This window comes from Hypanus sabinus, chromosome 19, assembly GCF_030144855.1.
Source record: "Hypanus sabinus isolate sHypSab1 chromosome 19, sHypSab1.hap1, whole genome shotgun sequence".
NCBI classification, from domain to species: Eukaryota; Metazoa; Chordata; class Chondrichthyes; order Myliobatiformes; family Dasyatidae; genus Hypanus; species Hypanus sabinus.
Window position 1 is genome coordinate 50,173,629 of NC_082724.1, and position 26,835 is coordinate 50,200,463.

At 41.7% G+C, this 26,835-nt stretch overlaps 1 protein-coding gene across 6 annotated transcripts in view; it reads right to left on the reverse strand.

Annotated features, from left to right (window-relative positions):
- Nucleotides 1-26,835, reverse strand: part of itpr1b (inositol 1,4,5-trisphosphate receptor, type 1b) — a 531,527-nt gene that overhangs the window by 9,205 nt on the left and 495,487 nt on the right. For all 6 annotated transcript variants that reach the window (XM_059944385.1, XM_059944380.1, XM_059944381.1 and 3 more), the window contains one exon: nt 10,196-10,357. In XM_059944385.1, the coding sequence (XP_059800368.1) occupies nt 10,196-10,357 (162 nt within the window). The remainder of the gene's footprint in view (nt 1-10,195; nt 10,358-26,835) is intronic.

The window sequence follows — 26,835 nt, forward strand, 5'->3', positions numbered from 1 at the left end:
CATAGATGCTCCCTGATGTGTTGAGTTCCTCCAGCAGCTTGTGTGTTGCTCAAGATTCCAGAATCTATTAATTAACAATTAATTGAATTACTTTTGCCTACTACCTTCAAGAACAATGCAACATAAGATTTGCTAAGAGTTGTCTTCAGCAAGTCTTCACAGGGTGGTCCTTGATCAGTTTCTTTCCATACATATACACACTATTTTCATTCTTTCGTCCTGAATTATGAATTATTTGAGTTGCCACAAATAATTCTTGTCTAAGGTTATCCAAAATTAGACCAGATTATTTTTTTCAGTTTTCAATTAGAAGTTATCTTTCAATCCCACAACAGAAGTTACACTCATGGTAGAAGAATGGGGGGGGGGGGGCTGCTGATCTCATTGAAAGCTATCTAATATTGAAAGGCCAAGATAGAGTGGATGTGGAGAGGATGTTTTCTATAGTGGAGGAGTCTAGGACCAGAGGGCACAGCCTCAGAATTAAAGGACATCCCTTTAGAACAGAGATGAGGAGGAATTTCTTTAGCTGGAGGACAGTGACACTGTTTAATTCATTGCCATGGATGGTTGTGGAAACCAAGCCACTGGGTATATTTAAAGCAGAGATTGATAGGTTGCTAATTGGTAAGGGCATCAAAGGTTATGGGGAGACGGCAGAAAAATAGGGTTCAGAGGGATAATAAATCAGCCATGATGGAATGGAGGAGCAGACTCGATGAGCTGAATGGCCTAATTCTGCTTATATGTCTCATGGTCTTATAGATAATTAGTTAAATTACAACTGGGTTTTTTGTCCCCTCGCTTTCACCTGTATTGATGCGTATTGAGCCACGTTGGGTCCTGTTACTTTACTATTAATTATATTTTGGAATTTCTTTGACCATCGTTCCATTCCCTCACTCAGGACACATACATTCCCCTTTACTATCATTTGAGGAAAAGAAAAACTACTGCAAAATGTTTATTATTTCCATTACTTTCAATTCCATTAGTTTTGTTGCTTCTCCCAAGGTGCCTTGCCATCTTTAATTGTTCTTTAACTTCTTACTGGTTTATAAAACTTTCCAATTTCCTTTCTCTTCATCAAGCCTTTCAAGTTTCCCTTTGAAATTTTCTCTTCTCTGTTTCCAGCTCTTGAGTTACTTTTTTATATTTCTTAATGATGTCAGAACAAAATATTAGCAGTAGCAATTTATTATCATTTGTTTCTTTGGTTTTAAGCTCTCTGTTTCTGCATGGAACTCTACTCTTTGATGTACTCTTTCTTAATCTATATGAAAATACTCTCATATATGGTGCAGTTTCCCATTAATGGAAATACTTTGCTCAGAAATTTGTTTGCATATTAAAATCTGCAATGCTGTTGAAAATCATATAATCTGGATGAAAGTAACATGGTACAGCTTTTATGATGTCTTAGTGCTTGTGGGGAAATTTGACTTCTAACCATACAGTAGGATTTTCTTCTGTCCTGATACCTTTCTTCTGACGCAAAACTCCCCAGATGATGTCAGCAGTGGTGCAACAATGAAAATCTGTCTGGTGCTTTCAACTTCACTTCTCTGAAAAGCAACAGTTCTTCCAACTCACTCAACCAGCAGGTTTTACGAAACCTATTTCTTCCAAAACCTTTCTTGTTAAAGAACCAGCAGTCAAACTGCATTCTTTGTCCTCAGACATGTGACCGCAGATGATGACAAGCACAGCTTATCATGTGCCTGAATTGCATTTCCCCTGTATGTCTGATCAATGCCATTCTCTGCTTGATAGAATCGGGGGTGGTGGGGAGGGTTGAGTATATCCTCATGAATGCCTCAGTGGTCACCAGACTTCACAGTCAAGTACAGTCAATCTTTACAAAGTTCTCTGTGGCAAGAGTGATTTGGCTTAGAAAAATCATCACCTTTGGGCAGTTTTCAGCACCCGACCCCTTCCCTCAATGATACATCCATTTATTATCCAATATACATTAATGATTTAGATGAAGGGATTAAAAGTAACATTAGCAAATTTGCTGATGACACAAATCTGGGTGGCAGTGTGAAATGTCAGGAGGATGTTATGAGAATTCAGGGTGACTTGGACAGGTTGGGTGAGTGGGCAAATGTATGGCAGATGCAGTTTAATGTGGATAAGTGTGAGGTTATCCACTTTGGTGGCAAGAACAGGAAGGCAGATTACTATCTAAATGGAGTCAAGTTAGGAAAAGGGGAAGTACAATAAGATCTAGGTGTTCTTGTACATCAGTCAATGAAAGCAAGCATGCAGGTACAGCAGGCAGTGAAGAAAGCTAATGGCACGCTGGCTTTTATAACAAGATGAATTGAGTACAGGAGTAAAGAGGTCCTTCTGCAGCTGTACAGGGCCCTGGTGAGACCCCACCTGGAGTATTGTGTGCAGTTTTGGTTTCCAAATTTAAGGAAGGACATTCTTGCTATTGAGGGAGTGCAGCGTAGGTTCACAAGGTTAATTCCCGGAATGACGGGATTGTCATATGTTGAAGGATTGGAGCGACTGGGCTTGTATACACTGGAATTTAGAAGGATGAGAGGGGATCTGATTGAAACATATAAGATTATTAAGGGATTGGACACACTGGAGGCAGGAAGCATGTTCCCGCTGATGGGTGAGTCCAGAACTAGAGGCCACAGTTTAAGAATAAGGGGTAGGCCATTTAGAACAGAGATGCGGAAAAACTTTTTCACCCAGAGAGTGGTGGATATGTGGAATGCTCTACCCCAGAAGGCAGTGGAGGCCGTCTCTGGATGCATTCAAGAGAGAGTTAGATAGAGCTCACAGATAGCGGGGTCAGGGGATATGGGGAGAGGGCAGGAACAGGGTACTGATTGTGTATGATCAGCCATGATCACAGTGAATGGCGGTGCTGGCTAGAAGGGGCAAATGGCCTACTCCTGCACCTACTTTCTATTGTCTATATTCAGCAGCAGTTCTTCCAGCAGCAAGGGAGTGTGTAACTTCTATCATTTCTTATCCTTTTAACTGCAGAGATCACAAATTCTATGCTAACTGCTGGTAGCTGCAAGGAATTGTACTAGATCAATAGAGATAGCCGCATTGAAGACTACAATGTCAGCTTTATCAAGGCATAAAAACAAGAAAACCCACTAATGTTATTCTATGAACCTCACAACTGAAGATTTCTTTGTAATTTTTATTAGCAGTGATAGAGCACCTATAAAATTCTTGATATAATTTAAGGGCAGTAACTTCTAACTGTGTGTGTGTCTAAACTCTCAAAATCTATCATAAATGTTAACACTTCCACAGTATGACACTCAGTCTCTCCTTTCAGCTCACTGTCCTTTCCTAACAACCCTCCAGTTGGTTCCATTGCGATACAAAGGGCAGCTCGCTGAAGAAATGCTGATCCAATCCCCTAAGTCATTCCTTTTACTTTCTCTTCTGGTGGTTTTTTAAATTTTATAATTCAGTTGAACTCTATGTCTCTACTTAAACAGTTTATTTATTCTGCTCCTTCTTTAGCTTTCAACACCTTCTTCACTCTAATATATTGGCTTAAAGCCTTCCCAGTAACCTTGCCACAAGGATATTGCTGTTATTCCTATTCAGCTCAGGGCAGTGCCTTTGGTTTGGACTTCACCAGATCTATAAAGCATGCTCCATGATTGTGAAACCTTTTGCTTGAACACGAATCCTGAACTCACAGGTAGATCTCCCTTTCCTTGTCTTGTCCCACTTGTGGTAATCAAGGTTTAACTTCCAGTCTGATCCTTAAATTATTAGATTCCCTTGCAAGGCCTCAAATGCTCTTCCATCTACATCACTTTCTTCAATGGCTTCAACCCATTGGGTAGTCATTGATCAAGTAAAGACTTTAAGTGCTTAATGTTCCAATTTCCTATTGGAACAACTGATGCTTCAAAATGGTAATAACTTAACCTATGTAATCAACAAGGAAGTGCCCATCCTCTGAATTGCAAATTGTTATCGGCATAGAGTTAGGGAGGGATGGCACAGGATGGTTCTGTGGAGAAATATTTTGAATTAATACATGATTTAGAGAGCTTACTTATCAACACAGGCTCTGAGCAATAACTTACTTTCAAAAACTAGAATATTGGATTCAGATTTACATTGAATCCCCAGTTAATTACATACATATGTACACCTGCTCATTAATGCAAATATCTAATCAGCCAATCCTGTGGCAGCAACTCAATACATAAAAGCATGTAGACATGGTCAAGATGTTCAGACCAAACATCAGAATGGGGAAGAAATAGGGTCTAAGTGACTTTGACTGGAATGATTGTTAATGCAAGACCAGGTTGGGGTGAGTATATCAGAAACTGCTGATCTCCTGGAATTGTCCACACACAACTGTCTCTTGTGTTTAAAGGGAAATGAGGAAAAAAAAACTAAAACAAGAAATCAAGGGAGTGGTAGTTTTGAGGGTGTAAACACCTTGTTTAATGAGAGATGTCTGGGGAAAATGGCCAAGTTGATTCAAGCTGATAGGAGACATCAGTAACTCAAATCATCATGCATTACAACTGTGGTATGCAGAAGAATTTCCCTGAACGCACAACGTGCCAAATCTTGAAGTGGATGGGCAACAGGAGCAGCTCATCATGAATATACTCATGGTGGTTCCTTTATCAGATACAGGAGGTACCTAATGAAGTGGCTGCTGAGTATATTAATTACATGTACAAAAAAACATACTATGAAGTAGATCATTTGCATAACAACCAACACACCCAAGGATATGCTAGGGGCAGCCTGCAAGGAGAATTTCTAAAATTTCTTCCCCCCATTCTAAGACAGTAATGGTGTATTTTCAATACTCGGTGTGGAGGCGGAAGCAAGAATCCAAAGGGTTAATGCTAAACAGTACAAAAAGAATAAAATTACTTTTAGGGAAGTATGTCTGGGTGGAAAATAAACGGAACCGATCTGCAGGTTCTGTCGCAGTTAACATGTCACATGAGGTACAATGTCTTGGTTGTGTCTAGATTTTTTTGGCAGGTGAAAGAAAGCATGAAACCATTTTTAGCATCGTGAAGACTGACAATATGAAAATACTTCCTTTTTCCTCTCAAGTGGATTTGGTTTTGTATTATTTGAAAAAAAAATGTGGAAACTGAACAGAAAGAAATTGCAATAGAAATCACTTGAATGAAAGTGATCGCACCAAGTTAGAAACAGGTGCGGTACAGCACTGTTAAATTGAATAATTGGTTACAATTAAAAAAGCCAATCTCAGTTAGAAAATCGAGCATTTGCAAATGCTAGTGATCTGAAATAAAACCAGAACAGAAATACTCAGGAGGTCAGGCAGCACCTGTGGACACAGGGAACAGGCACCTCAGATGGTGAGTATTTTCTGGTTTTATTTCAGGTTTCCAGCCTCTGTGCTAGAATAGATTTTTAATTGTTTGAAAATTTCTGCTTCCCTTGCCCTTTCATTCAATGGAGAAACAGAAGCACATCACTTTAACTGGGCGTCAGTTTGAATCACACCCATCTGCTTTCAAGAGTCCAGAAGTCCAAAAGCTCAATGTAGCACAAGGCTGTGACGTCAGGATAGTGCTGCATTGTTAGAGAATTGCTTTCAGACTAGAAATCCCCAAACCTCGACCACCTGCTGAGGTGGATGTGAAAGATCAATGGCCGAAACGAGAACAACTAACTGCAGGAACTCTCCTATACATCTTGGGCAGACTTTTATATTTATAACAGAGTTGCCGATCTCAGTTGAACTAACTGACAAACAACATTAACACTAAACTCAAAAGGTACCTTTGAATATCCTAAAGACGTCAAACGAGCATGAATTAAGTGCACATTTTTTATCTTAATTATATTTTCAACATGGGGGATGCTGGATTGCTGCACAATCTCTATAATCAAGTCAAAAAATTCATCCACACAATTTTAGATTTGTCAGTCATGGCTTCAGAAGAATAATGTAAAGTGGCAGGCTATGCTCCATAAGGTCATAAGATATATGAGCAGAATTAGGCCATTCAGTCCATCGAGTCTGTTCTGCCATTCCATCATGGCTGACTTATTATCCCCTTCAACCCATTTTCCTGCCTTCTCCCATAACTGTTGACACCCTTACTAATCAAGTATGTATCAACCTCTGCTTCAAATATACCCAATAACATGGTCTCCACAGCTGCCTGTGGCAATGAATTCCATAGCTTCACCACCATCTGCCCAGCGAAATTCACTCTCACCTCTCTTCTGCTCCATTAACTCCCATGGCCATTCAAGTGAAATTTATCAGTTTAACTTTTCAATATTTTCCTTGCCTCAACATTTGCCAATTAAAAAAAAAATTAAACAATTCCTACTGGGCTTTGTAGACCAAAGTTTGCAAATAACAGAGTTCACCCAAACACCAGGCTGAACTTGATCTTGTGGGTAGAGGGTGGGTGTCTGGGGAAAAAGGGACAGTTAAATGGAGCAGTTTCACATCCAGTAAATAACTTCTGCAATCAGGAGATTGCAAATAGAACTCTTTATGTGGAAGACCATCAGTCATTATGACCACAGCACAATGGTCTATTCAACACTTTGTTACTGAAGCACTAAGAATGTAGTTTAGGAGCCAACAATCAATCTTAATAAGGTGAATTGGGAGAATCAGGTTGGTGCTGGACCCCAGGATAGAGAGTTTGTAGAGTGCCTACGGGATGCATTCTTGGAACAGCTTGTACGAGAGCTGACCAGGGACAAGGCTATTCTGGATTTAGTGTTGTGTAATGAACAGGATTTGATAAGCGATCTTGAAGTAAAGGAGCCATTAGGAGGTAGTGACCATAATATGATAAGATTTTATCTGCTATTTGAGAAGGATAAGGGCAGATCGGAGGTGTCGGTGTTGCAGTTGAACAGGGGAGACTATGGAGCCATGAGGGAAGAGCTGGCCAAAGTTAACTGGACGGATATCCTAGCAGAAAAGACAGTGGAACAGCAATGGCAGGTATTCTTGGGAATAATGCACAAGGTGCAAAATCAGTTCATCCCCCAGAGAAGGAAGGATTCAAAGGGGGGAAAGGGGCCATAGTGGTTGACAAAGGAAGTCAGAGATTGCATAGCATTAATAAAAAGGAAGTATGACAGAGCTAAGGTGAGTGGGAGGACAGATGATTGGGAAATTTTTAAGGAACAACAGAACTTAACTAAAAAGGCAATACGGGGAGAAAAAAATGAGGTACGAACGCAAGCTAGCCAGGAATATAAAGGAGGATAGCCAAAGCTTTTTTAGGTATGTGAAGAGAAAGAAGATAGTTAAGAACAATGTTGGGCCCTTGAAGAATGAATTGGGTGAAATTGTTATGGGAAACAGAGAAATGGCAGAAGAATTTAATAAGTACATTAGATCTGTCTTCACTAGAGAAGACACAAGCAATCTCCCAGATGTATGGATGGACCAAGGACATAGGGTAACAGGGGAAATGAAACAGATTGACATTAGGAAGGAAATGGTGATGAGTAGACTGATGGGACTGAAGGCTGACAAATCCCCAGGTCCAGATGGTCTGCATCCTAGGGTACTAAAGGAGGTGGCCCTGGAAATTGCGGATGCATTGGTAATCATTTTCCAATGTTCCTTAGATTCAGGATCATTTCCTGAGGATTGGAGAATGGCTAATGTTATCCCACTTTTTAAGAAAGGAGGGAAGGAGAAAACAGAGAACTGTCGTCCTGTCAGCCTAATATCAGTAGTGGGGAAGATGCTAGAGTCCATTATTAAAGATGAAATAGTGGCATATCTAGATAGCAGTGATAGGATTGGGCCGAGCCAGCATGGATTTACCAAAGGCAAATCATGCTTGACTAATCTACTGGAGTTTTTCGAGGATGTAACCAGGAAGTTAGACAAGGGAGATCCAGTGGATGTAGTGTATCTTGATTTTCAGAAGGCATTTGGTAAGGTCCCACATAGGAGATTGGTGGGTAAAATCAGAGCTCATGGCATTGGGGGGGGGGGGGGGGAAAGATATTGACATGGATAGAAAACTGGTTGGCAGATAGAAAGCAAAGGGTAACGGTGAATGGGTGTTTCTCGGAATGGCAGGTGGTGACTAGTGGGGTGCCACAGGGCTCGGTATTGGGACCACAGCTGTTTACGATTTACATAAATGATTTAGGTGAAGGCATTGAGAATAACATCAGCAAATTTGCTGATGACACTAAGCTGGGTGGCAGTGTGACATGTGATGAGGATGTTAGGAGAATTCAGGGGGACTTGGATAGGCTGGGTGAGTGGGCAGATACCTGGCAGATGACGTTTAATGTGAATAAGTGTGAGGTTATCCACTATGGGAGTAAGAACAGGAAGGCAGATTATTATCTGAACGGTGTAGAGTTAGGTAAGGGAGAAATACAAAGAGATCTAGGAGCCCTTGTTCATTAGTCACTGAAGGTGAATGAGCAAGTGCAGCAGGCAATGAAGAAAGCTAACGGAATGTTGGCCTTTATTACAAAGGGAATTGAGTACAAGCAAATTATTTTGCATTTGTACAGGGCCCTGGTGAGACCACATCTGGAGTATTGTGTAAAGATTTGGTCTCCAGGGTTAAGGAAGGACATCCTGGCTGTAGAGCAAGTGCAGCATAGATTCACGAGGTTAATTCCTGGGATGTCTGGACTGTCTTACGCAGAGAGGTTAGAGAGACTGGGCTTGTGCACGCTGGAATTAAGGAGATTGAGAGGGGATCTGATTGAAACATATAAGATTATTAAGGGATTGGACAAGATAGAGGCAGGAAATATGTTCCAGATGCTGGGAGAGTCCAGTACCAGAGGGCATGGTTTGAGAATAAGGGGTAGGTCATTTAGGACAGAGTTAAGGAAAAACTTCTTCTCCCAGAGAGTTGTGGGGGTGTGGAATGCACTGCCTCGGAAGGCAGTGGAGGCCAATTCTCTGGATGCTTTCAAGAAGGAGCTAGATAGGTTTCTTATGGATAGGGGAATCAAGGGATATGGGGACAAGGCAGGAACCGGGTATTGATAGTAGATGATCAGCCATGATCTCAGAATGGCGGTGCAGGCTCAAAGGGCTGAATGGTCTACTTCTGCACCTACTGCCTACTGTCTATTGACATATGAAATCACTGAGAGAACCTTCAACATGGGGGCAATAATACAATCCAGTCCTTCTGCACAGCTGGCTGGTCTGGGGATCAAAGATTGGAGCCCAAAGGTTGATCGGAAGTGTGGAAGCTAAGTCTGATGGCCGAAGCTTGGAAACTGGAGGGCTGTCCTGTAGTGGGAAGAATTGTCTGAGTGCTTGGGAGGGTAGCACTGAAAGGGGCTTGTTTTGCTGTTGTTGTTCTGTTTTGCTGTGCTCTGTATTGTTCTGCTGAGCATTGTGGGCAGGCGATGTTGACACCCTTACTTGCGGGCTTCCCCCAGCAGACCCCTAGGTTAGTTGTCAATACAAACGACACATTTCACTCTATGTTTTGATGTACATGTGATAAATAAATCTAATTCTGAACTTTTTGGCACCAACTTCATAGACTTGCTGTTCAAATTTCAACGTAAACATGTAGAAATATACTTCTCAATATAGAATTGGAAACACAGCGATTAGAAAGGGAAGATTTAAAGGAAGATCTTCGGACAGCATGGAATTTTCGGATCACGTGAAATAGTACCCGAATGACCTCACTGTTATGTAGACACCTAGAAACTTACATTTTCCTTAGAAGTGAGAAGGTTAAGGGGAGATTTAATATTCAAAATTATGAAGGCTTTGATAAAGTAAATGATCAGAAATTGATTTTCACTGTTGGAAGGTCAGTAATCAGAACTTGTAGATTTTTAGTGGAAGCAGATTCATATGTGATAAATACTCAAACAGAAAGATTTGTAGGGTATTTGGGAGGCAAATTAGATAGCTTGCAAATCAAATGTTCTTTGGAACTACGGAAGGATGTTGATCTGCTGAGTCCAAGCAAACATGCAGGGAAACCTCTTCTAATCGGTGAGCCAAAAACAAAACCAGAGTTGTAGGAAAACTGAAATAAAAACAGAAAATGCTGGATATACTCGGCAGTACAGCCCATCTGTTGGTACTTTCCAGACTTTACACTCTCTACCAAGTCTCGGCGGTTTCATCCAGCATTTCTATGCCAGCAAAATTATTGCCGATAGTTCACACTGAGAAACACGAGAAGCCACTGTTTACCTGCTCCTTGAGCTCTGACAGCTGGCCGGATAGGTTTGAGACTAGCTTCATCGTAGACTCCAGTTTCTCCTGTAGGTTCCTCAGCTCATTTTGCTCTCCCTCTGCATCACTACTAACAAGTGACATGGCACGCATACGGGGAAACCAGTCCAGGTTCCGTTCCTGAAAGAGAAGAAAAGATCAGAGGGTGTAATAAATATTGAGTGTGAAGGCTTGTAAAATACTGGAGAGAACTAGAATGCTGTAAGGTTGTCACATTCACGGCACAAAAAAAAAATTGTTAATCTGCTCTGATGAAGGTGTCTTCGCCGGAAGTGTTAACTGTACCTCTTTCTACAGATTTGCTGAGTGTTTCCTACTTTTTCTGTTTATTTCAGATTCCCAGACCCACTGACTTTACCACATAGAATGCTGGGAGCAGCAGACAATTGGGGTATGCACCTTGTAACACACACAAAATGCTGGAGGTCAGCCAGCATCTATGGAAATGAATTTTTGTAGTTGACCTTTTGGGCCGAGGTGCTTCTTCAGGACATGAGAGGAAGGGGGAAGAAGTCAAAGGTGGGGGGGGGGGGGGATGGAGTACAAGCTAGAAGTTAATAATGTGAAGCCAGGTGGGTAGGGGAAAGGCAATGAAATAAGAAACTATGAAGTGGTCAGTGGAAAAGGTAAAGGGCTGGAGAGGAAAGAATCTGATAATGAGAGGAGAGTGGACTGAGGGAGAAGGGAAGGAAGAGAGGCACTGGGGAAGTGATAGGCAGGTGAGGGGTAAAGAGGCAAAGGGACAGCCAGAGTGGGGAATGGAGGAAGAGGGTAGGGGTGGGGTAATAATTACTGGAAGTTAGAGAAATCGATGTTCATGCCATCAGGTTGGAGACTATCCAGGCGGAATATGAGGTGTTGCCCCTCCAATCTGAGAGTGGCCTCATCATGACGGTAGAGGCAGCCATGAACTGAGATGCTAGTCTATGCTCTCAGCCCTGTGCAAGTTGCTGTCTGAACCTTGAACCAAGTCATCCTAAAAGTTCATTTCCTACCTTTTGCTATCTTAGTTGAAAATGCTGGGTGACACATATAAATGCCAGAGGAACACAGCAGATCAGGCAGTGTCTATGGAGGGGATAAACAGTCAATGTTGCAGACCAAGGTTCTTCACGAGGGTGAAGTAACCAGAATGAGGAAGTTGGGGGGGGGGGGTTGAGTACAAGCTTGCAGGTGATAGGTGAGGCCAGATGAGGGGGAAGGTGGATGGAAGGGAAGGGATAAACTGAGAATCTGGAAGGTGATAGGAAGAAGAGCTGAAGGGCTGAAAGAGGAGGAATCTGATAGAGTTCCGGGAACTCCCTACTTAACAGTAGGATAACAGGCTGCTGCTGCTGAAAGAAACAGGCTGTTATTAGCTTCCAGGGTATCTACTATAATGGGGAACAAATGCCCGTCTTCTGGTAATATTCAAAGTCTGAGATGGAATTTTAAAATGAATTGAATTTTAAAAATAAAAGTCAACTATTCCTGTTTATCGTTATGCCTTTCATGGAATAAAGAGTAAAATTAAGGATTTGAGTGCAAAAGATGGAGTGCACCAACACCCTCTTGATGACTGGTGATCTGCAAATGCCTCACTTTTTCCAAAATACTACCTGGAAAAGCCAGCAACTTAGATCATAATCAGTGACATCAGCCAAACCTCCTCCAGTGTCACTCTCTTTGCCAAAAGCACAAGTTATCTCTTGATAGATGTGTGTTTTTTTAAAAATTCCGGTCATGATTTAACATTTTAAACACTGGAGATAAGGTTTCTGGGAACCAAGGGGTATAGTATTAGACCAGATAAATGGTCAAAGATTTGCTCTGTCTTTATTGTGGTATCATTCCTTGAAGCTTTGCAGGAAAATGGCAATGCAGGGATAGGAAAGTAATGTATTCATACGATTCCAAAAAAATTACCGCAAGCTTCCTGGAAGACTAACATGTGTCAAAATCCTCAAAGCACATTGCAAATTCAAAAGTATAACAGAAGCGAGACTGATTGGCAAGGGAGAGGAAAGACGGTGGGGTAAGGGAGAGGGGAAAGGGGAGAGGAGGAAGTGCTGGAGAAGAAGTGTGGGGCTATGGGAGAGGTGCCAGGGTAAGGGAGAGGGGTAAGGAGGAGGGGAGGAAGTGCTGTAGAAGAGGTGAGGGAGAGGTTCAGGGAAGGGAATGGGTTGGAGTTGGCAGGGTGCCAGCATTGACAATGAAGAGGAAATACAAAAGGGGGTTGTGCATATATAGGATGCCCAAAGAGCTCGGGATGATGAGAGAACAATGTGACTGAAGTCATGCCTTCAGCTGACTAGACATTCGTGATTTCAACTCTCAGCCTCTGCCCTCCTTAAAGTCACTCCTTACAGTTTCTTTTTCTCTCAGCAGACTTTTCACACTTGCTCCAATTGCTTCTCATTTGGTAACTCTCCTACAAAGCTCTTTGGGATGAGGGCAATTTCACTTTGGGTGTCCCTCTCTGGAATTGAATGAATTTAAAAGAGCCACAACTGAGCTCATCCTGGACTCCTCCAAGTGTAAAAAGGGTGAATGCTCAAAACACACAAAAGAACAGCTTGTGGGTCTATTTCAGCTCTTGCCTTTTCTGAATACATTTTCCCCTTTATGTTGCTGTCATCATTACTATTTTTCTGCATCCCATTCACTCAGCAAAGCGGATGACTTGTTGCAAAAATTTTCACCACCTCGCATACCACCAGTCCCGTACTAACAATGTGGGCAATGGAAACAAGAATAGGCTGTTCGGCCTCTCAGCGCTGCTCCTGCCATTCAACAGAGCCATAGTAGATCTGTTGTCTCCGTACCATATTTCTCAATTCCTTTATTATCCAAAAATCTTCCACGATATGCCTGGAATATACACAATAACTGAGTCTCCACACACTTCTTGGCTAGGACATTCCAAAGATGAGCTCCCCTTTAGGTGAAACTCTCCTTAATTGTGCCCCAACACACTTTCCCTTGTTTTGAGATAGGACCCTTTGGTCTGGATGCTTCAACCAGGAGAAACCTTATCCCTAACATCTACACAAACAAGCCCCTGAAGATGGTACATTTCTGAATTGACTCCACATTCTTCTAAAAATTGATAAACTGATTTATCATTATCCCATGAACCAAGGTAAAGTGAAAAACATTGTCTTGCCTGCCATCCATACAGATCACTTCATCAAGGGAAAACCAATAACAGAATAGACAATAGATGCAGAAGTAGACCATTCAGCCTTTCGAGCCTGCACCACCATTTTGAAATCATGGCTGATCATCTACTATCAATACCCAGTTCCTGCCTTGTCCCCATATCCCTTGATTCCCCTATCCATAAGATACCTATCTCGCTCCTTCTTGAAAACATCCAGAGAATTAGCCTCCACTACCTTCCGAGGCAGTGCATTCCAGACTCCCACAACTCTCTGGGAGAAGAAGTTTTTCCTTAACTCTGTCCTAAATGACCTAACCCTTATTCTTAAACCATGCCCTCTGGTACTGGACTCTCCCAGCATCTGGAACATATTTCCTGCCTCTATCTTGTCCAATCCCTTAATAATCTTATATGTTTCAATCAGATCCCCTCTCAATCTCCTTAATTCCAGTGTGTCTCTTTTAATTTTAATTCCAGTCTCTTTAACCTCTCTGCGTAAGACAGTCCAGACATCCCAGGAATTAACCTCGTGAATCTACGCTGCACTTCCTCTACAGCCAGGATGTCCTTCCAACCCTGGAGACCAAAACTGCACACAATACTCCAGCTGTGGTCTCACCAGGGCTCTGTCCAAATGCAAGAGGATTTCCTTGCTCTTGTACTCAATTCCCTTTGTAATAAAGGCCAACATTTCATTAGCCTTCTTCACTGCCTGCTGCACTTGCCCATTCACCTTTAGTGACTGATGAACAAGGACTCCTAGATCTCTTTGTATTTCTCCCTTACCTAACTCTACACTGTTCAGATAATAATCTGCCTTCCTGTTCTTACTCCCATAGTGGATAACCTCACACTTATTCACATTAAACGTCATCTGTCAAGTATCTGCCCACTCACCCAGCCTATCCAAGTCACCCTGAATTCTCCTAACATCCTCATCACATGTCACACTGCCACCCAGCTTAGTATCATCAGCAAACTTGCTGATGTTATTCTCAATGCCTTCATCTAAATCGTTTATGTAAATCGTAAACAGCTGTGGTCCCAATAACGAGCCCTGTGGCACCCCACTAGTCACCACCTGCCATTCCGAGAAACACCCATTCACCATTACCCTTTGCTTTCTATCTGCCAACCAATTTTCTATCCATGTCAATATCTTCCCCCCAATGCCATGAGCTTTGATTTTACCCACCAATCTCCTATGTGGGACCTTATCAAATGCCTTCTGAAAATCGAGGTACACTACATCCATTGGATCTCCCCCATCTAACTTCCTGGTTACATCCTCGAAAATCTCCAACAGATTAGTCAAGCATGATTTACCCTTGGTTTATCCTATGATTTATTTATCATGATTTATCCTATCACTGCTATCTAGATATGCCACTATTTCATCCTTAATAATGGACTCTAGCATCTTCCCCACCACCGACTGATAGGTCAATAGTTCTCTGTTTTCTTCCTCCCTCCTTTCTTAAAAAGTGGGATAACATTAGCCATTCTCCAATCCTCAGGAACTGATCCTGAATCTAAGGAACATTGGAAAATGATTACCAATGCATCCGCAATTTCCAGGGCCAACTCCTTTAGTACCCTAGGATGCAGATCATCTGGACCTGGGATGAAGTTAACAGTCACAGAGGAAGTGTAGTGTAGGTAGAAAATATGATGCAGGACCATGATGAGGTAGATTGCAAAGTCAAGAGATCAAGCTTATCATACAAGTGGTTCATTTAGTCACCTGAGAGCTGACAGTGGGATAGAAGCTGTCCTTGAGCCCGGTGGTATTTGCTTTCAGGCTTTTAATATCTTCTGCCCGGTAGGAAAGGACAGAAGAAAGAATGTCCAGTGGGAGGGATGTTGGATTATGTTGAATGCTTCATCAAGGCAACCAGAAAATAAGAGGGAGTCCATGACAGACGAGGGGAGAGTACAGATCCGTTCTGCTTTAATAAATATGCCTTTGCAGGTCAATCTGATGAACCGTTGCTGTAGTCTCATCCAAGTACCTCCTTTCTTGATACCAACACACAAGATTCTAGATGTGATCTCACCAGGGCTCCTAATCTGGGATCTGGCAGCTCATCCTTGGCAATAACCAACTTTAACTATTGATGCTTTGATTTTAATACAGTACCAGTGATATGAAACTTGAGGGAGGTCAAAATTAAATTTGGTTTATTTAGAATCATGAAAAAAATGAGGTGATACGCAAGATTGACTCATTCTGCTCAGAACCTACTGATATGACAAGTACCTTGGGTGATTGCGACATTATTACACCTTTGATAGATGTACAGAATACAATAAGGTGGAAATTACTCAGCTCTTGCACGAGATAAACCATAGTGGCACTTGTGCGTTATTCCCCGTTTCCAAAAGTTGGTTTTGTTGACTTTATTTGGCTGCGTTGTATTTCATGCCTGCAGAAGCAACATTCTACCTAACCCACTATCTATTGTGTTTCACTCACAAACCTACCGAGGAAATAATCAGCAAGGCTAGATTCGATCTGAATTTTAAGATGTTTATATTAAAAATAGTACACAAATACAATGAACAATGACTGGATTTGCTTAATCTACCTGATCAAACACCTATTAATAAGTAACATAAAATACTGGCGAACTTTCTCATGCTGATAGGTTGCCTTGCCTTTCTTAAAGCAAGATCGTACATTTCTTAAAGATCGTACATTTCATGCTTTCTTAAAGCATCGTACATTCTCACTTCCTCACTCAGCTTGTGCTGGGCCCAAATCCTTTGCAGTTTCCTGTTTTTGAAACAGGGTGAGTCTGGGTGGCTCTGTTCATAGTCTCAAGGAGGGTCCTGTGCTGATAACACTTGCCACGTAAACTGACCAGGAATCTTCCCACAAAGTAGCTGCAGATCATTCACGGATTATTGAGAGAGGCTGATGAACATGTTAACCCTTCACAAACTTTTGTCATTTTTTAAAATGATCTGAGAGTCATCCGCAAGGTCAATAATTATTGACGTTCTTTAATTGCCTTTAAGAAAAGGTGTGAGAAAGCCTCTTGAATTTCTGCAGCTCTGCTGGTGCATGTGTTCCCACCATGGTGTTGAGAAGGGAGACCCAGTGATGATGAAGGACCTGCTCTGCATTTCCATAAGTAAATAAGACAAAGGAGAGTTAGGTCATTCAGCCCATTGAGTTTGCTCCGCCATTCCATCCTGGCCAAATTATCATCCCTCTCAACACCATTCTTCTGTCTGCTTCCTGTAACATTTGATGCCCTTACTAATCAAGAAACCAACAACTTCCACTTTAAGTACACCCAGTGACTAAGAGGTTAAAGTTTACATTTATTTGTCACATTGAGAAACAGTGATATGCGCCACCCACACCAATGACCGACACAGCCCGGGGAAGCACTGGGGGCCGACCACAACCGGCGCCACGCCGCCCCCAGTACCAACACAGCAAGTCGGGATGGTGTGTGGACTTGGCGGGGAGTATCCAGATTCAGCATCTAGACTGATGCTGGCAGATCTTTACAGTTTTGTCTTTCTTTCCGTGTTGGTCCATTGTTAAGATAAAGCTGAGTGACTTGTAAGGCAGTTCCGAGGGCAGTTAAGAGTCAAGAGACACTATTGCAGGTCTGAAGTCATGCAAACCTGAAAGATATTAGTGAACTCAATGGGTTTTGGTGACAAGTAGGCAATTCTACTAATGATTAGTCACTTCGGCATCTTATGAGGTGAATTTACATTCCACAGCTGCCACAGTGGGATTTGAACTCGTCTGTCTGGATTGTTAGTGCAGGCCTTCCGGTGACTAATCTGGTTGCTCAACGAGTGCCCTAAACTCTAGCCAAAGTGTGAGACTGAGTGAGAGCAGTGTTTTTCTCCACGTAACACAGCTTGATCTATTCTGGAAATGGGAAGAAAATTACTTCCCATCACATTATACATCTTGGAATAACAGGTGTTTACCAGGTCACTGGCAGTCTTTGCAGACTGGCTAGGAACTGGTTCAAGCAAAGTCAACACCCTCTAATGCATCAACGGAGCAAACACAAAAGTATTTTGTGCTGTTTACACAACTTTAGATGACCCTAAAGCTCCCTGTATATCAAATTCTGTCCAACAGCCACTGGAAATTAATTCCACCCTTATCTGCAAGAGGGTTGCAATGCAGCTCAGATACTGACAGCTGATTTCAGTGTACAAGATGTCCACAGGACATCTAAAAAGAAGTCCTATGAATATCAATAGGTGACAACTGCACATCTGTGTCAATGGATGTGAAAATCTAGCACCACTGCGATATTTCCCATTTTATCCATTTTTCATACTTTTATATTTTTGAGTCAAGAGTATTGTGAAAAGGTTGGAAACTCTAACCAATGTTGTCTTGTTAAGTCGTGGGGAAAATAGCTACAACACATTTAATGTAACATACATTACAAGATGGCAGCTGAAATAACATTCAATATTATAAATGCACAATAAAGCAGACTTGGCTCCTTTAAAAATCACATATACTAATATACACACCCTTAACTACTCTCAGGATACCATACAAAAGGATTAACAAACCTGAGTACAGCCATCAGTGACCTCTCCAAAATGCCTAGTACTGTGTGCAAAACATTTTATTGGCACTTAAAGCAACTGAAATTTTTTTGGCATCATTGTTCAGTAACTTTGTCAACATTTCTGAGGACAAAGGGGCTATGAAATATAGTAATACCACATAATTTGACTCAAAGCCACAAGGTTTTCATCTACTAACTCGAAGGAACAATAATTAAGACAGGGCTCTCTTATTTCAATCAACACTACCTGAATCCATGGAAAGACAAAAATATACACTATTGACCCCACATTGTTATTATGGGATAGTGGTATCCAAACTCAGCCTACCATGAGCAGCCAGAACAGCAACCTATTTGCACTGATGAACCATGATCCTAAACCAGAAGTATAGAGAAGAAATGTTAGACTCCCTCTTAAAATTAATTCTTTGCTGCCTTGTTCAATTCACTGGTTAACACCGAGTCCCCAGCTCACAGGTAGATCAGATTAAACCATTTGAAAAGTTTGCCCTTGCCCGCCAAGGCATTGAGTACAAGAGTTGGGATGTCACATTGCAGTTGTACAAAAAATTGATCTGATCACATTTGGAGCATTGCTGTACAATTCTGGTCACCACACTACAGGATAGATGTGGTAGCAATAGATAGTGTGCATAAAAGGTTCACTGAAACGTTGCCTGGAATAGAGGGCTTCACTTATTTGGGGGGTGGGGATGAGAGAGGTCTGATAAGTAAATAATATCTAATATCACAATAAATTATTATCACTTTATATATCGCAATAAGGCAGTAAGTTTATAAGCTGAAGAGGTATCTCCCCCGGGGCAGAAATGGCACAGGTTTGAGGTGAGAGGGTAGGATCTGAGAGGAAAGTTTGAGTGTGGCTATTATCTGGAACAATCTGCCAGAGGGTCTGGGAGAGGCAGATTCTAATTGAATGTTTGGGATAGAAAGATAGGAAAGGCATGGAAGGCTGTGGGCTTAATGCAGGCAAATGGGATTAGAATAGGAGGGCCAAAGGACCTCTCTCAGAGCTACGGGATTCTATGATAGGCATACACAATCCTGTGGAGCAAACTTGCGGACTCAGCCAATAACGAGAAGCCTACAGTAATATTGGCAACAGGCCATATTCCCAGTTTTTGGAATTGGAATGATTTGATTGCCATCATACACACTGTGGTACAGTGAAAAGGTTAACTTGCATACTGCTGATACAGATCAGATCATTACACAGTGCACTGAGGCAGAACAAGGTAGAACAATAACAGTGCCAAATTAAATGTAACAGCTACAGAACAAGTGCAGCACAAGCTAAAAGAAGATGCAGGATCATAATGAGGTAGATGGTGAAGTCAAGGATCCAACTTATTGTACTAGGGAACTATTTAATAGTCTTATAAAAGCAGACTGGAAGCTGTCTTTGAGCCGAACTTTTGTATCTTCTACCCAGTGGGAGAGGAGTGAAGAGGGAATGGCCGGGCTGGGTGGGTTCTTTAATTATGTCGACTGCTTTACAGAGGCAGTGAGAAGTATAAACAGAATCCATAGAGGAGAAGCTGGTTTTCGTGATGTACTGAGCTGTGTCCACAACTCTCTACAGGTTCTTGTGGTCACGGGCAGAGCAGCCTCCACACCAAGATGTGATGCATCCAGACAGGATGCTTTCTATAATGCATCAATCAGACTTGATAAGGGTTATTTGGTAATCCTTATTGTGATACGACCCACTCTTGTCCCTGATTAAGGTTTGTAACCAAAGCCCTCAAATTGAAATGGTCCAGCTTTTGCTCTTCAATTTCAATGAAATGAACCTCAGAGGAATGGTACAATGTGCTGCCACTACAAACTAGGAACAAATTTGTACACGCACAATTTCTGCCACTTAATTCAATTCACCGATCAGAGAGATTTCCCATTTGCTCTTTTGTCACTTCCCATCACAGCATTTCTGAAATCTTTGATTTATGATAAAAGATCATTAACTTGAAATCTTAACTTTCTCTGCATTTTCAGCATTTTCTGCTTTAATTTCACATTTATACAATTTACAATATTTTAGTCCGTAAAAAGTATTTGCAATTTGGAGGTATTAATGTTATTCAAGTCCAGAGGCAACAGATTTTATAGTTTTACCCAGTGCAAATGGGAGTTTTATTAAAGGACTCTTGTTCCAGATAGAATTCACTATTTGTTCCACATCTACATGGCTGAGTGTTATTTGCTCGTGATTTAGTTGTTGGAGAAAAATGGTTTGTGTCATGAGAGATGACATTAAAAATGCAGAACAGAAGTTCTAGATCAATTGAAAACCATTAGGGCAGAGATGGAGCTGCAATATGATACTAATCCAATTCTCAGTCTCTAACTTTAAGCAAAAAGGATTCTGTAGATGCTGGAAATCCAGAGCAACATGTACTGGAGGAACGCAGCAGGTCAGGCAGCATCTATGGAGGAGAATAAACAAATGATGTTTCGGGCAAAAACCCTTCAGAGGAAGAAGTCAGAATAAGGTGGTGGAGGTAGAGGAGGAATACAAGCTAGAAGGTGATAGGTGAAGCCAAGCAAGAGGGAAGGTAAATGGTGGGCAGATTAAGTGACTTCTCAAACTTCAGTAGTGTCAACTTTAGTTCCAAGACTGGGAAGGGGAGAAAAACTATGGACAGAGAACAAGTGGCTCTCTCATAAGGAAAAGTAGATTTGCAGTTTCACGTTTTCAGCTCGAGTTTAAAAGCCTTTAGAGAGCAATAATTGTTAAACATATATTAATTGTTCAAAGGTAAAGATACAAGTCCTGTGATCAGAGCGTCTTAGAAGCAGCATTTTTGCCAAGCTAATTTCTGAACACTGAACGTATAGGGACAAGCACACCAGGATGCAGACACCCTTTTGAACTCCCACATACCAATGTTATTGTGTGCTGTCTGATTAAGCCCTCCTACTCTCTCTGCCTGCAAGCCTGAGCAGAGTGATTAAAAACCAGTAGACAACCCTCCCCTTTCCCGGCAGCAGATGACTTTGCTAAAAGACCAAAGAAAAGCCACAGGAGGAAGTTGGCTCACCACATTTCCAGGCTTGGGTGAGCTGCTACGTGGTAGAGAAAAAAAGCTGGAAAAATCCCCAGAACACAACATATGTTTACAGATGTGGGGGCGGGTTAACCATGCTGTTTTTCACTCCACAGCGTGGGATTATTTGGCAGCTATTACAGTTGCTCGGCTTGTCTGATGCTTGATCATAGAGGAACCTTCTTCAAAACATGGGTCTAACTTATTTCCAGTAACTCAACAATTACTTAGAAAAAGACAAATAGCTTAGCTGTTTTGCAATGTAATGCTCACTTCCCAACATCTATCCTATCCCGCAATGGCCAGCTGCCACTCCCACCCCTCTCCCCCATCCACCCACATTCTAAAATTTGGGATGGAAGGAATCATTGTTCTGACCTTAAACTATGTCAACACTGAAATTTCAGAGTTTGGATCAAGAAATAGGGTAAATGAAAAGAACTTTGACAGGTTGAAGAAGAAAATCTGTCATTTTAAAACTACTACCATTTTGTTAGTCAGGATGAACAAAGCAAAAATTAGCTCATTCAAATTTCTTGCAGAAACTTGGGGATATCATATGCATTTGCTCCATTGACCAGTTTATTACAAGTATATAGCTTGATGAAAGTTATAATGCAGCTCTGCAGAGGAGAACAGCAGTCAGATACCAGTGGGTGTGGCACTAAGTTACCAAAAGAAGGCAAGTTCTGGACCTCAGCTCCTGGATGTGCTAGATTGGCAAAAATATTGAGAGTGGTGCTGCAGAAATTAACCACGGCTTCTTTTTCTGATCTAATAAACCCTCTTGGGAAGTGTGTATGTGGTAGCAGGTATTAAACATGACAATGCCACCTACTGACATACACCATCCGGGTACATGCTGCCCTCTTAGGCATGGTTGGCAGTGGGTCGGTGCTCAAATGTTCAGGGATTATTATTGGGACAAAGTACCCAAAGGAAACAATGGCTGAAGAGGGGAGATGGGTGGCGTTGGATTGGGGTGGTGGTGGTGGAAGAAATAATAGATAAGTGCAGAAAAGATTTACAAGAATGGTGTGTGGACTTAAGGGACTGAATTACGGAGACAGGTTGAGCAAATTGAATTTCATTCCTTGGAGTGCAGGAGAGTTCCGGATGACTATAGAGGTGTATAAAATCATGAGAGGTAGAGACACAGTCTTCTGTTGGGAATGAAGAAATAGAGGATGCAGGTTTAAGGTGAGAGAGGTGAGATGTAATAGGAAGCCAAGGGACTACTTTCACCCACAGGGTGGTCAATATATGGAATGATCTGCAAAAAGAAGTGGTATATAGAAAGTGGGTATAGAAAATTTAAAAGTTACTTGAACAGATGATTCGATTGGAAAGGTTTGGAGGGGTATAGTCCAAATACAAGCAAGCTAGCTTCAATAGGCATACTGGTCAGTATGGATAGGTCGGGTTGAAGGGCTGATTTCCATGTGCTGTGACTCCATAAAATAATTCCCATAAAGAGGTTGCTCATGGAGCACAATACCCAGCCAATAACCAGAATCCCTATCAACCACCACTGTAGGAAATCTGTAGAGAGTCCAGAGGTTCACCATCTCCATTGTGTTGGGCAATAAATAATGCTGTGCCAGTGATGTCTACATGTCACAAACAATATGTAACTTTAAAAAAAACATTCCAATGGTGAGACATCTGTCAGCAGCACAGCAAAGATACATAACTGCAAAAGGTAGGCAGGGTGTGACTTCCTCGACTGTCACCAATTTAACCAGGGCCATCAATTGTAGGCATGAGAAACTGAAAACACACGGGTTTCACTTAGTTTTTCTTCTTCTCCTTGTCCCACACACCCTCCCCCAGTCTCAAACTGAAAGGTGGTCACAAATGACAAGAATAAAAACTTCAAGCTGAAAGGTTAGATCAACTATACAAAGAAGTTTAGTGAGAGGTGAGATCAATGCATTCAGTTCAGGGAAAAAATTCAGTAAGCTAAAGATCACGCTGGCCAATTAACAATCATGAGCTTCTCAATGTCTTTTTATAGACACCAAAAATATTTTCATGCAAATTCAACATTAAATAATTGGCAGTAAGTTTCAGAAAAGCTTTTTGTTTCAGTGAGGTGGGAGTGAAATTTGCCATTCAGTACAGGGGTCGGGGAACTTTTGACTAGCATTCAAATACCTAAGAACAACCATAGGAACCAATTTATAGGTATTTTTTTCTGCATTAACCGGTGTCCATGTCAGGCGTATTTCCCTTCCTGGTAGCTGAGTGTCTATAGCTGTCGCAGGTGGGAACCAGACACTAGCAACTTTGCACTTTATGATCCAATGAACAATGATCAGGGATCACAATTGTCCTTCACCTGGATAGCTACAGGGCATAGCTCCAAATCATGTGACAAAGTTCTAAGTAAATTTGTTATCAAAGTACATATATACCACCAGATACAACCCTGAGATTCATTTTCTTGCAAGCACACTCAATAAATCCATAATGGAATAATAGAATCAATGGAAGACCAAACCAACTGGCCACTCAACCAGTGTGCAATAAACAACAAACTGTGCAAATACAAAAACAAAAAAAAGGAGTAATAATTAGAAATAAATAAGCAATAAGTATTAAGAACATGAGATGATGAGTCCTTGAAAGTGAGTCCACAGGTTGTGGGAACATTTCAGTGATGGGCAAGTGAAGTTATCCCCTTTGGTTCAGGAGCCTGTTGGTAATAACTGTTTCTCAACCTGGTTGTTTGAGTCCCGAGACTCTGGCACCACCTTCTTAATGGCAGCAGTGAGAAGACAGCATGACCTGGGTGGTGGGGGTCCCTGATGATGGATGCTACCTAAATGCGACTACACTTTATGTAGATATGCTCAATGGTGGGGAGGGCTTTAGCTATGATGGACTGGGCTGTACCCAGCACTTTTTGTAGGATTTTCTGTTCTTGTCTTGTTTTGTCCATACTGCACCACTGGGCCATAAACGTGCAGGAGCAGTGCATGGTTCAGTGCCTTCCTTGCTCAAGGACACACAAGCTGCCTTGGCTGAGGCTTGAACTAATGACCTTCAGATCAATAGCCCAAAGCCTTAACCACTTGGCCACGCGCCAACACTAGGGTATTGATGTTTCCATACCAGGTTGCGATGTAGTCTATCAGTATACTCTCCACTACACATCTATAGAATTTTGTCAAAGTTTTAGATGTCATGCTGAATCTTTGTAAACTCATAAGAAATTGCCGTGCTTTTTTCATAATTGCACTTTAATGCTGGACCCAGGACAGGTTCTCTGAAATGATAAAACTGAGGAGATTAAAGTTCCTGATCTTCTGCATCTCTGATTCTCTGATGAGGACTGGCTCATGGACCTCTGCTTTCCTTCTCCTAAAGTCATTAACCAACTCCTTGGTCTTGCTGACTTTAAGAGGTTGTTGTTGTAACACCACTCAACCAGATTTTCAATCTTCCTCCTATATTCTGATTCATCACCTTTGACTTGGCCTGTGATAGTGGAGTCATCAGCAAACTTGTTTATGGCATTATAGCTGGCTAAAAATAGTCTTTCAAAAGTTCAAACTAAATTTATTATCAAAGTACGTACCCTCAGTGGCCACTTTATTAGGTACACTTGCTCATTAACACAAATATCTAATCAGCCAATCATATGGTAGCAACTTAATGCATAAAAGCATGCAGACATGGTCAAGAGGTTCAGTTGTTGCTCAGACCAAACATCAAAATGGGGAAGAAATGTGACCTAAATGACTTTGACCGTAGAATTGTGATGTTGGTGCCAGATGGGGTGGTTTGAGGATCTCAGAAACTGCTGATCTCTTAAGATTTTCATACACAGCAGTCCCTAGAGTTCACAGAGGATGGTTGTGAAAAACCAAAAAAAAAACCCATCCAGTTCTGTGGGTATAAATGCCTGGTTAATGAGAAAGATCAAAGGAGAATGGCCCGATCAGTTCAATCTGACAGGAAGGTGACAGTAACTCAAATAACCACGTGTTACAACATCTCTGAATACACAATGTGCTGAACCTTGAAGTGGACAGAAACATAGAAACATAGAAAATAGGTGCAGGAGTAGGCCATTCGGCCCCTTGAGCCTGCACCACCATTCAGTATGATCATGGCTGATCATCCAACTCAGAACCCTGTACCTGCTTTCTCTCCATACCCCCAATCCTTTTAGCCACAAGGGCCATATCTAACTTCCTCTTAAATATAGCCAATGAACCAGCCTCAACTGTTTCCTGTGGCAGAGAATTCCACAGATTCACCACTCTCTGTGTGAAGAAGTTATTCCTCATCTCGGTCCAAAAAGGCTTCTCCTTTATCCTTAAACTGTGACCCCTCGTACTGGACTTCCCCAACATCGGAAACAATCTTCCTGCATCTAGCCTGTCCAATCCCTTTAGAATTTTATACGTTTCAATAAGATCCCCCCTCAATCTTCTAAATTCTAGTGAGTATAAGCCTAGTCGATCCAGTCTTTTTTCATATGAAAGTCCTGCCATCCCAGGAATCAATCTGGTGAACCTTCTTTGTACTCCCTCTATGGCAAGAATGTCTTTCCTCAGATTAGGGGACCAAAACTGTACACAATACACTAGGTGCGGTCTCACCAAGGCCTTGTACAACTGCAGTAGATCCTCCCTGCTCCTGTACTCAAATCCTTTTGCTATGAATGCCAACATGCCATTTGCCTTTTTCACTGCCTGCTGTACCTGCATGCCCACCTTCAATGACTGGTGTACAATGACACCCAGGTCTCGTTGCACCTCCCCTTTTCCTAATCGGCCACCATTCAGATAATAATCTGTTTTCCTGTTCTTGCAACCAAAGTGGATAACCTCACATTTATCCACATTAACTTGCATCTGCCATGAATTTGCCCACTCACCTAACCTATCCAAAGTCACCTTGCATCCTCTTAGCATCCTCCTCACAGCTAACACCGCCGCCCAGCTTCGTGTCATCTGCAAACTTGGAGATGCTGCATTTAATTCTCTTGTCTAAATCATTAATATATATTGTAAACAACTGGGGTCCCAGCACTGAGCCTTGCGGTACCCCACTAGTCACTGCCTGCCATTCTGAAAAGGTCCTGTTTACTCCCACTCTTTGCTTCCTGTTTGCCAACCAATTCTCTATCTACATCAATACCATACCCCCAATACCGTGTGCTTTAAGTTTGCACACTAATCCCCTGTGCGGGACCTTGTCAAAAGCCTTTTGAAAATCTAAATATACCACATCCACTGGCTCTCCCCTATCCACTCTACTAGTTACATCTTCAAAAAATTCTATAAGATTCGTCAGACATGATTTTCCTTTCACAAATCCATGCTGACTTTGACCAATGTTTTCACCGCTTTCCAAATGTGCTGTTATCACATCTTTGATAACCGACTCTAGCATTTTCCCCACCACCGATGTCAGACTGATGGGCTACACCATACAAGCCTCCACTCCTGTACCTTATAAACTTGCCACTGAGTGTATATATCAGAATATTTTTCCTTGAAGTTGACTTTCCCATCGCCACTTAAAGGAAAATAAAAAATAATAAAATTTGTGAAAGAATTTATACTAAAGACTGACAAAAAACCAATGTGCAATAGAAGAAAAACTGAACAAATTATAAATAAAAGAAGGAAAGAAATAATAATGAGAATGTGTCTTTGAAATTGAATGTGTAGGTTGTGGAATCAGTTCAGAGTTGAGTGAAGTTATCCAGGCTGGTTCAGAAGCCTGATGGTTGTAGGGTAATAACTGTTCCTGAACCCAGTGTTGTAGGACCCAAGGCTCCTGCCCAGTGACAGAAGCAGAAAG